At 45.9% G+C, this 9,866-nt stretch overlaps 2 protein-coding genes across 4 annotated transcripts in view; one reads left to right on the top strand and one right to left on the bottom strand.

Annotated features, from left to right (window-relative positions):
* Nucleotides 1-1,588: 1,588 nt before the first annotated feature.
* Nucleotides 1,589-2,425, bottom strand: LOC124509881 (proline-rich protein HaeIII subfamily 1-like). The gene is made up of 2 exons (XM_047076473.1): nucleotides 2,249-2,425; nucleotides 1,589-2,119 (listed from the first exon to the last, which is right to left on the bottom strand). Exons 1-2 carry the CDS (start codon nucleotides 2,423-2,425, stop codon nucleotides 1,589-1,591), a joined length of 708 nt encoding a protein of 235 aa, XP_046932429.1.
* Nucleotides 2,426-2,521: 96 nt separating this feature from the next.
* Nucleotides 2,522-9,866, top strand: part of AKT3 (AKT serine/threonine kinase 3) — a 309,235-nt gene continuing 301,890 nt past the window's right edge. For 2 of the 3 annotated variants that reach the window (XM_047077095.1, XM_047077092.1), the window contains exon 1: nucleotides 2,522-2,754. The gene's annotated coding sequence lies outside the window, so the exon portion shown is untranslated. Of the gene's footprint in view, nucleotides 2,755-9,129; nucleotides 9,235-9,866 lie in introns of those variants that run through there. The other variant, XM_047077093.1, reaches the window with a different exon arrangement.

The raw sequence follows: 9,866 nt of genomic DNA, 5'->3' as shown, positions 1-9,866 counted from the left end.
ACAGGCTCCAGGCTCTGAGCTGTCAGCACAGAGCCCGACGCGGGGCTCGAACTCACGGACCGTGAGACCATGACCTGAGCCAAAATCGGACGCTTAACGACTGAGCCACTCAGGCGCCCCTAGATTTTTCTTAAGATGCCTAAGTTACTACTACTGAGAGATGTTACCCGAGAATATCTGGCTTAATACAGAAGGAGGGCTTTCTCTCCGAAATTTAAGAGGACATTCATTCCCATGGACAAACCGTGCTCTGCTCCCGGTATGATTGCCATGTGAGGACAATGAAGAGGAGAAATCTAGCATACGCTCCGCATGGAGTACCATCACACTGTTAATTGTCAGATTCTGCCAATTTCATGATGGCACAGTATGGGGGAAAGAACAATGCTATTTAAATAGTTCTATAATAATTCTATTATAAAAGCTGACATGATTTTATTATAGAAATTTATGAAACTACTATAGAAGAGCAAAGTAGAGCAGAAATAAAAGTTTCTAATTTTTCAAAAAAAAAAAAAGCCTGGAGTATGTAGCTCACTGTAGTTTATACAATACTTAATTTTAGGGTGTAACCCACCTAAGATTTACTATAATATGGTGAGACTAGATGAAATAGTTCGAGGCAGTTTGGCTTGTAAAACAAATTTGGTTCTCACAAAAATGTTGATGTTAAAATCAAAAAACAAATGAAAATTAAAATTGATAAGAGATATTAGTAATTCAGAACACCGCAACTCTCACAGTTAAATATTTGTAAGAGCTTTGGAGACACTTTTTAGGGCTGGTATCATAAGGGATTATTTTCTTCAACATGAGAAGTGGGTTGGGTTACTATAGAACAAAATTCTGACCCAATATTGTGTCTTACAGGAAGAAATCTCTAACAGAATCATTTTGCAGATGGGGACTGTTAGAGGTCTGATAATTATGGCAATAAATGGCGTCCATTTTACACCCTGAAACTGGATTAAGGATCAGTCTATTATCTGTTAATCAGTTCTCGATGTGTTGGGAAACATGGGGAAAATTGAAGACTTTTTTCCGTGGGGTGGATTGCGTATCTTAAAAAGGCAAATTTTATTCTAGAATCGTCGGGGAAAGGTTTCCCTCGCAAACGAAGAAAATTGGCCCACCTCCCCCCTTTTTCTTCTTCTTACGTTTTAGACTCTTGTCCACACATAGTATACAAGAAGGACTACCCTCACAATGTTGTCTGGCCATGGAAAAGCAGAGAAGGAAGTGCACGTCAGGAGGAATCCTTCACGCCAGAAGCACTAGTAAGAATCTTGCACTGGGAGAAACAGGTACATCAACAAGGCTAGAGCCACGTGGTGAAACAATACGGATTTTTCAAAGTGTTCCAGAGGCGACAGAACATGGTGTCAGAAAAAATAAACTTCCTTTGTAACTTTATGGACTGTTGCATGGGAAACTATGGCCATCTTGCAAAACTGGTGTCTCCACTGCAAATATTCTCAGGAGCCATGAAGTTCAAAGGAAAGAAATGGTATCTTCTTCGTAGTGAATGCAGTACATCATGGCTTCCCCAAAGTCAACGAAAACTAGTATCCCTAAAAAGGGTGTCATTTTAAGAGTGAATTCCGATGCCAGGGCCAGCTGTCCTCCCGGTGCGGTCACGACTGCGGCCCGGAGCGCGGGGCCGGCTCTCCCGAGAGGTGTTCTCGGGCCGGGCGGCCAGGTCTCCCGGGAGGGTCGGGGAGGGCCGGGCGCTCGGGACCGAGCACCGGGGCGCCGAGGGTGGGGTCCGCTCGCCGCCCGCTCCCGGCACCCGGGCTCCCCTCCGCACCGGGCACCGCCCACCTCCCCGGGGCGGCAGCGGCGGCGGCGGGGGCCAGCGGGCAGCGGGCCTCGGGGGCCGCCGCGGGCCACGAGGGCGCGGGGAGAGCCAAAACTTCCCGCCCAGGAGCGCCGGCCCCCGCTGCCGGCTCCGCCGGGCTGGGGGGATGTTCTCGCGAGAGGAGAGGGGGCGCGGGGCGCCGCGGCTTTGGGGGGCGCGGGGAAGCCTGCGGACGAGGGCGCGGCAGGGAGGGGAGCAGAGGCGGCGGGCAGGGCCGGGGACGCGGGGAAGCCGCTCCCGCCAGTCGCCGAGAGCCAGCCCCTGACGTCAGGAGTTTTCCTCAAAGTCAACAACAAGCCCCGCGGCGGCGGCGGCGGCGGCGGCGGCGGCGAGAAGCGATCGGCGGCGGCGGCGGCCGGGGAGGGAGGAAGGAGGGGGCGGGGAGGCGGCGGGGTCCCCGGGCGAGGCGCGGCCCCCGAGAGGAGGCCGCAGACCCCCGACCCGCGCCGGGCGCGCCCCAGGGCCCGGAGCCTCCGCCCGCCGCCGCCTAGCCGGCGTGACCCGGCCCCCGCCCGAGCGGTGTTTTCTGGTGATGAATTGAATTTGTAGCCGATATCCGATTCCCATGTAGAGTCTCCGCCTCCTCCTCCCCCCCGCCGCCGCCCTCCCTCCGCCCTCCCCTCCCGCCGCCGCCGCCGCCGCCGCCGCCTCCCGCTCCAGCTCCGCGGCCCGGCCCGGCCGGCTCCCTCCTCCCTCCCCTGCAGCCTTCGCCTGCCCTCCCGCCGGCCGCACCGGGCTCCAGGGGGGCCAGAGGCTCTGCGGGGTGGGGGGAGGACAGGAGGGGAGGAGGAGGGAGGGGGGACCCCCGAGTCGCCCCCTCTCCTCCCCCCGCCCCCCCGGCTCCATCCTCCGCCGCCGCCCGAGCAGCTGCGGGGCCGCCGCCGCCGCCTTTGCAGGTAACAGCCACCGCCCCCCCTCCCCCCGCTCGCCCCCTCCCCGCCTGGCCTCCGCTCTCTCCGGGCCCCCGGCCCCGGGCCTCCTTCGGGCGGGGGGGGGGGGGGAGGCGGGGGCGTCTGGGTTGTCACCGCGCCGGGGGCGTGGGCGGGTGCCGGGTCACCAGAGGCTCGGGTGTGGGTGTGGGTGGGGAGGCCGGGGGATGCCCGGCGCCGCTGACACCGGCACCCCCTCACTTTCCGGGGGAAGCTGGGGGGCGGCGGCGCGCGCGGGGGGCCGGGGAGGGTGTTCCCGGCCTAGCGGTATCGGCCGCGTCTGCGCTGCCCCGGCCCTGGCGCCTCCAGTCCCTGCGCAGCGCCCGCTCCCCGCCGGCCCCGGCCGCGCGGCGTGAGGAGGGGGCGCCGCCCGGGCGGGGGCGGCGGGCTTATATAACGCGGGGAGCGCCCGTGCCGGCGTGTTTGGGTTGGGGGGAGGGGGCCGTCTGCCGCGCTCCCCGGCGCGGGGGCTGTCTGCGCGCGCGGGGTGGGGTGCGGGCGAGGATGCACCGGCGTCCCCCGGGGTCTCCTTCCTCCCCACCCTCCCCTGCTGCCGGCGCGCAGGAAGAGACGGCCCTGAGGGGGAGGTGGGGGTGTGTGTGGGAGGTGGGTAACGTGCTCGTCTGTGTTTTTAATAGTAGTGGGGTTTTAATCCGCTTGGGAGTTGTGTGCTAAGAATAGAAATGTGCGGAAGATGCTGGGTTTGGCGGATCCAGTGATGCTGTCGCTGCCGGCGGCGGCGGCGGCGGCGGCGGCTCTGGCTGCAAGTAAACAAACCAGCCTCTTCCTCGTCCACCTCCTCCTCCTGCGCATCGGTCTGCATCAGCCATGATGCTGGCTGGGCCCTCGGAGCCCAAAGTTGAAGCCTGGCTGGTCGCGGTGCTCACCCTGATTCCCAGGCGGGGGTCACTCCCTGTTCGGGATTACCCGGGGATCTTCGTTTAGGCTGGATTGAGTCTCTTTGGGGCCAGGTCTTCAATACCGATATTTACTGTTTATCTTCTGAAAGCTGAGGAAAGGCTTAACCATGAGGGTAGGGTAGGTAGGATGCTCCCATTTCTTGCATCAAGAGAACGTTATGAAAATAAAACCCAACTCATTTCACCAGTGTGGTAATTGGTTGAGAGCCCAGTAGTTTGTAATAGATGACGTTTCAAATAGAAAATCAACAGCGAGACCTACGTGTCTATATTGATTAAGTAGTACTGTCAATAAAGTGTTTATGCTTTATTAGTTCACCTTGTAGCTAAAAGATGTGAAATGATGACTTTTGGCAGTTAATATCTTGCCAACTGCCTCAAGTCTTCAAGCTAGGTATGTGTTCCATATTTGGTAAGGCATGGTCATTTTATATCTTTTAGTAGACTGTAAATTACTAGAAAACCCCTGGGTTTTGTCTTTGGTGGAAACTCATTAAATTAGGTTATACGTTGTTAGGAAATAATTGGAAAAGCCAAAGCTTTAAGAGTCCTGTAAACATGGTTTAGGAAAGTTTGTTTTCAGAACTTCAGTATCATAGCAAAATACGTGTAAATGAATGTGAATATTCCAGGAGGTGGTTGTCTAAAACACACACCCATTCAAGAAGTGCTTGTCTAAAACATGAAAATACTTCTTATTAAGATATCCAATTTTGAGTAAATGGCCAGCTTTCTAAGGTGAATGCCCAATAATTTGGGCGATCTGTATCAGGACTGTAGATTTTTTTTTTACCTTTGCCAACACATGATCTTGACTTTCCAAGTTTACCAAGGACACTGTATTTGAAGACCTGCTTTTTGTTTTTTTCTCACTAGGGTTGACCCCAATATCTTTAATTGGCTTGAGCTTCTAATTTTAAAGTGAGGGAGTGCATGTATCACATGAATGAGACAACACTGGAATTTAGATGAATGTAGAGTTACAGTTTTCAGTTGTATGTTTGTGGTATGTGTAGTAGTAAGGTTTCCTACAGCATTTAAAAAATATCTAAAGTAATCCTATAAAAAAACCCCAAAAACTTAGGAAACTATTATTTGCATCCATTTTACCCCCTACACTTAGTCTTTCTGTAATGATTACTTTAGTGAGTTGTTTTCCAACTTAAAAATTTTTGGTTTGACATTGCCTCCTAGTTTAAGTTGTGTGTGTGAAGGTACTTAAGGGTTCAGCTTTGGACTTTTTGGTCCATGTAATTTTATAGCTGTAAAAGATTTTAAATAAGATTTCATTCATTCCTCCAACAAATTATTAGAGTGTGAACTGTGTTGCTAGGGGGGCTCCTTTGATTATGAACTTTTCTTATTTACATTTCATTTAGAAGATTACTACCATTAGAAAGAGAATTTGTTTTCAGAATCATTGTAAATCTAAACATGTTTTGGTTAAACATATCCTAGGACAAATGTACTTAGCATAATGGAGTCTTGTGCAAAGTAGGGATTTAAGATTTTTTTAAGCCCTAGGTTTTGATTTAAACATATGAGGGACTTTATTTCTTAAAAATTTCAGTGGAAATTTCCAACTATTTGGGTTTCTTTTAAAAAGAGGAACCTGTTTTACAAATTGATTTTGTGGAAGTTTACAGTTGGCTTAAATTTTGCATATTTTTGTGAAAAGATAACTACACTTTCTTTTCATCACTTTCTTTTCACTTTCTTTTATCACTTTCTTTAATCTTCACACTTTTCAGTTCAAGAATTCACCCTTGAGAAGATAAGGCAATTATTGTTAAGGACATGTTAATTGGATTTTTAGCATGATTGGATAGGATCTTGTCTGTATAATGTGATTAAGTTTGAAGCATTAAAAAATATTTGATTTACAAGACTTTGTATTTGAATAAGATAAGAGGCAGGACAGAAAAGTAAACCATTTCATTTGTTTTGAGCAAGTCAGTCTTAATTTGACTCGCAGTTTTGTTTTTCTCAATATATGTTAGTGCACATAATGAATTTTTGTAGATTTGTGTTAGAATGTGTAAGTCATTCCAAGTTGGTCAGTTTTTGACTCCAGATTTTCAGGAGTGTGCATTGTTTTTCTAATCCTGGTTTCAGACAGCGTGCGCTTCTCTGTAGTCACCTGGAGGTTAGCCCTGGGTCACGTGATGTTAACTGAAAACTTTATCACTGTCTTTCACGTATGACAGATAGAGTTAGGTTAGGTTTAGAGTCAGTGCTGCTGGTGCCTTGGTGAGAACTTGCTACGTGCCGGGCGCTGTTCCGTGTGTCCGCTTGTTTAGGCTTCACGACAGCCCCTGCTACACTTTTGAAAGTGGTTTTCATAAGAGAAAACACATACTAGTCCGGTATGATGAAAATCCATTTCAGTGGAACTCTCCTTATTCTGAAACACTTTTTTCCTTCATTTTTTTCCTAAGTTGCTGGTACCTGTCCTTAGACTTCATGGTGACATACTCAACTTTGATAACGCATACAGTACAGTAATTTCCACTGAAATCATGTTAATATAGTAAAACAAAGTATACCGATAGATCCATAACATTCTCTCTCGCATAGGTTATGTCAGAGGCCAGGTTAAATGCCACAGATGTTTACATATAATACCATAGCACCGTAAACACATTTCCTTTGTCAGGTGATTGTCAAATAGTTGTTGATAGATAATATATGTTTCTTGACCTGTAGATTTGCTTTTTGGTTGTCTTCTCAATATTGTCTTGATATTCATTCATCACCAGCAGCAGCCAGTTCACATTTTGTAAATGGGTATATTTTGCTAATCTTCCGAGGAAAACGTAAAATGACTTACCAGAAGAAATCTCTCGAAGATGTTCAAGTGAGGAATTTTCTCTCTTGTGTTAATTATGAAAGCCTCTGACTCTGGGAGACTGGGGATGGGATGGGGAGGAAGATGGTCTTTTGCCAGTATTGGAGTTCAGTCCAGTTTTTGTTTAAGTGGAATTTGGTGTTTGATCTTCCCAGCTACATAGGAGCCTTTTGAAGACAGGAACTGTGTATAATCATGATAGTGTCACCTAAGATGCCATCTGTAAGCCAGGCGGATACTCAGTGGATTTGAACTTGAAGAATCCTAACTCGTAGCTCTGGAAGAGCTGTGAAGCTATTTATGTTCATCTAATGCTACACTTTTATTTTAATGGCTAAGAAAACGGAAGCACAGAGAATTAAAGGACCCCATATAGCATCACCCTGGGTGGGGCAGAGTTGGGAACAGGGACCCCAGTTTCTGGGCCTGCCCAGTGTGTTCTAATGAGCCATTGTGATGAACTTTGTTATGGGATCCCATACCACGGGGTATGATCTTAGATCGTTTTTACATATGCAGTGGAAAAGTGTGGCCAGCCGTGAAACTGAGATTCTTTCAGTGGCAACCCTCAATCTGTTTCTGTTCTATTATACGTGACTTCACCTATGACAAGCCACACCTCATGTAAGAAATGTGGGGAGATCGTTTGTCAATAGCTTATTCTGTGCGTTAGCTGGACCAAAGGAATCCAGTGGGCATTTTCCTAGTTGTTTCAAAGCAGGATATTAAATACAGCACCTAGCACAAATTGCTTTTTTATTTGGTCAGTAATGGATGGGTTGGTTGAAATGGCATTCAGATGCCTGAAAAACTGGGGTAAGGAAGAAGGGGAAAACGCTCTACATTTTTGTGTATATATTTAAAAGTTGATGAAGTTGATTTTTAAGAGTTGGCACTTTGAAAGAACTGAAATTTTGTGTGAAAGTTGGAAATCTGATGCTTCTTCAGGTATTTTCCTCTAGGGTGAGACAGTGAAGGGATCTATACACAGAGTTTTAAGAAAATCCACGAAGTTTGTTATTGTACTCTGCAGAGAGGAAAGGATCCAAGACACATAGTTTGTGTGGCTCGCTTTCCCCATATGATACGGTTTTTTTTAACAGGATAATGACTCTGAAGTGGGACAGACCTGCTGAGAGTTATTTGAAGTGCAGAGCAAGTTGCCTTGAATTTCCTTTCCATTTCAGTATTTTTCCTTTCCCTGAAATCCTTTAAAAGTTTGATATGATCTTATGAATTTATTATGGCATATGTTAGTTTCACCTATTTCTTGAAATCAGTAGATAGCATGGAGTTGTTCTATGATTACCCTTGACAATCATTTGTATTTCAGTGTAGTAATATTCTGTTGAATTTGAACGTGAGATGTCCTTCATTAATTCAGTTTGGCTAGGCATATCTAAAGAATATAAAAAATTGTGGTGCAGAGCAAGTACGTCCTACGTAGTGTTATAGCCAAGTATACAGTTTAGAGAAAGTTGTATTATAGGTAGTATTGTGGCTTTAAACTTAGGAATTAACCTGTGAATCTTGTTCTAATTTGTAAAGAATAAAATTGGCTGGCGTGCATTTTAACTTTATGTCAACCTTCTAGTCTTCTGTTGTTATAATTTCCTCTGTGATGCCACAGTTATATTTAGTTTTGAATTTATTGGAAAACCTTGTGCTCTCCTGGACTTTTGAAAAAGAATTTGATAACAGAAAAAAATGTTGGAGCGATTCACAGATGTTACCCATACTTCTGAGACTTGGCATTGGGTTACTTGGTAGAAGGTGTCGCACAATGAAAGAAGACTGGAATGGCAGGCAGTCACTCTTGGTGCTATCACTTATCTTGTTATGGTAACAGCAAGGAAATAACGTCCTCGGTTTTGATTGGTCACAGTTTTCCTGGGCTCACAATTGTAGTGGAATAGCTGTTGCATAGATTCGTTTTTAGTCAAAATGGGGTAGTATATGTGAAAGCACTCTGATAACAAACTGTTGTGTGGAAGAGATTTTTAAATTCTCTGTTTTGCTTCCCTCCCTGTATGCCCAGTACAGTCCTTGTCACAGCGCATGCAGTCAGTACCTGTTTACGGACTGAATGTGTGCAGGCTGTATGTTGTTTCCTCGAATGGCATTTTATTTATTTATGTTTTTAATTTTGAGAGAGGCAGAGACCCCTCGAGTGGGGGAGGGGCAGAGAGGAGACGGAGAGAGGATCCCAAGCAGGCTCAGCACTGTCAGCGCAGAGCCTGATGTGGGGCTTGAACTCATGAAACCGTGAGATTGTGACCTGAGCCAAAAACAAGAGTTAGACGCTTAATCGACTGAGCCACCCAGGTGCCCCGTGAGTGATATTTTAAAAAGATGTTTGAAGAAGTTTAATTATCATTTAAGACTGAATGGTGTGTTGCCATAAGTAAACCAGTATCTTTTAAAAGTTGTTATAAATATCATTAAGAGAATATGCCATTCTTTCTCTTTTTTCCTTCCACAATAGATAATTTTGGGGCAGTGTTAATGCTTAATTGTTTGGGAGTTGAAACTTGACTTCATTTCAACAAAAAGTATCCAAGAATGTGGAGAAACGTGCTAGTCCTCACAATTAGCGGACGTCTATAGCAAACGTACTTTAATGAATAAGGAAGAGGATTTCATGTGATTTTAATTACATTCCATAACATTTGAGTTCAGGTTTGTTTTTAAGATGACTTAATACCATTCTCTCTGTTGACTTACAATATTAGTTTGCTTAGCGTGTTCTTTATTAGTTATGCAAAGCTGTATCTTCTCTCTTTCATTCATGTACTCTTTCATTCATCCTGTATTTGTTGAGCATCTCTTATGTGCCAGGCACTGTCAGATTGCTTTACCAAATAATAATGCTGTTGAATGAGATACAAGATGTGAAAATGTTTTGTAAATTGTGAAGTGATATCCAAATGCAGTTATCAAATTTGCAAATAGTTTTGAATGAAAAGTACCTTTAGTGTAACTGCTTTGTGTGAATTGTAAATTGAATCTGCCAAGAATTTTGTATGATTTTTTTTTAAGAATAGACAAAATTAGATTATTCAGCAATGAAATATTTAGTGCAACAAGCTTACAAGAAAAAGAAACCAAATTTTGTCTCTTAGAGCTCATTGGGTAGAACACAGTTCTGGAGAAGTTGGGACCGTAGGAGGAGGTGGAGTTCATGTCCAGCTCATTGCTCATCATTTTGCAGAATAATGTTTTTGGCAACACGGAACACTGAGTGGGAGAGTTAGATGACTTGGTTGCAAGAGCCTTGCCACTGTAAGGAAATTAAATCAAAGAATATGGTT

The sequence above is a fragment of the Lynx rufus genome, unplaced genomic scaffold, assembly GCF_022079265.1.
Source record: "Lynx rufus isolate CCGP_SWC_20201006 ecotype Redwood Valley unplaced genomic scaffold, mLynRuf1.p SCAF_15, whole genome shotgun sequence".
NCBI classification, from domain to species: Eukaryota; Metazoa; Chordata; class Mammalia; order Carnivora; family Felidae; genus Lynx; species Lynx rufus.
The sequence above is the reverse complement of the archived record's forward strand: the minus strand, read 5'-3'. Positions and strand labels throughout refer to the sequence as shown.

Excerpts from the sequence above, each read along its gene's own strand:
- LOC124509881 (XM_047076473.1), bottom strand. The coding sequence starts at position 2,425 with ATGGGAATCGGATATCGGCTACAAATTCAATTCATCACCAGAAAACAC. Across the intron at positions 2,120-2,248 it reads GCGCCTCGCCCGGGGACCCC|GGGCTGGCTCTCGGCGACTG; the intron begins GCCGCCTCCCCG and ends TCCTGACGTCAG.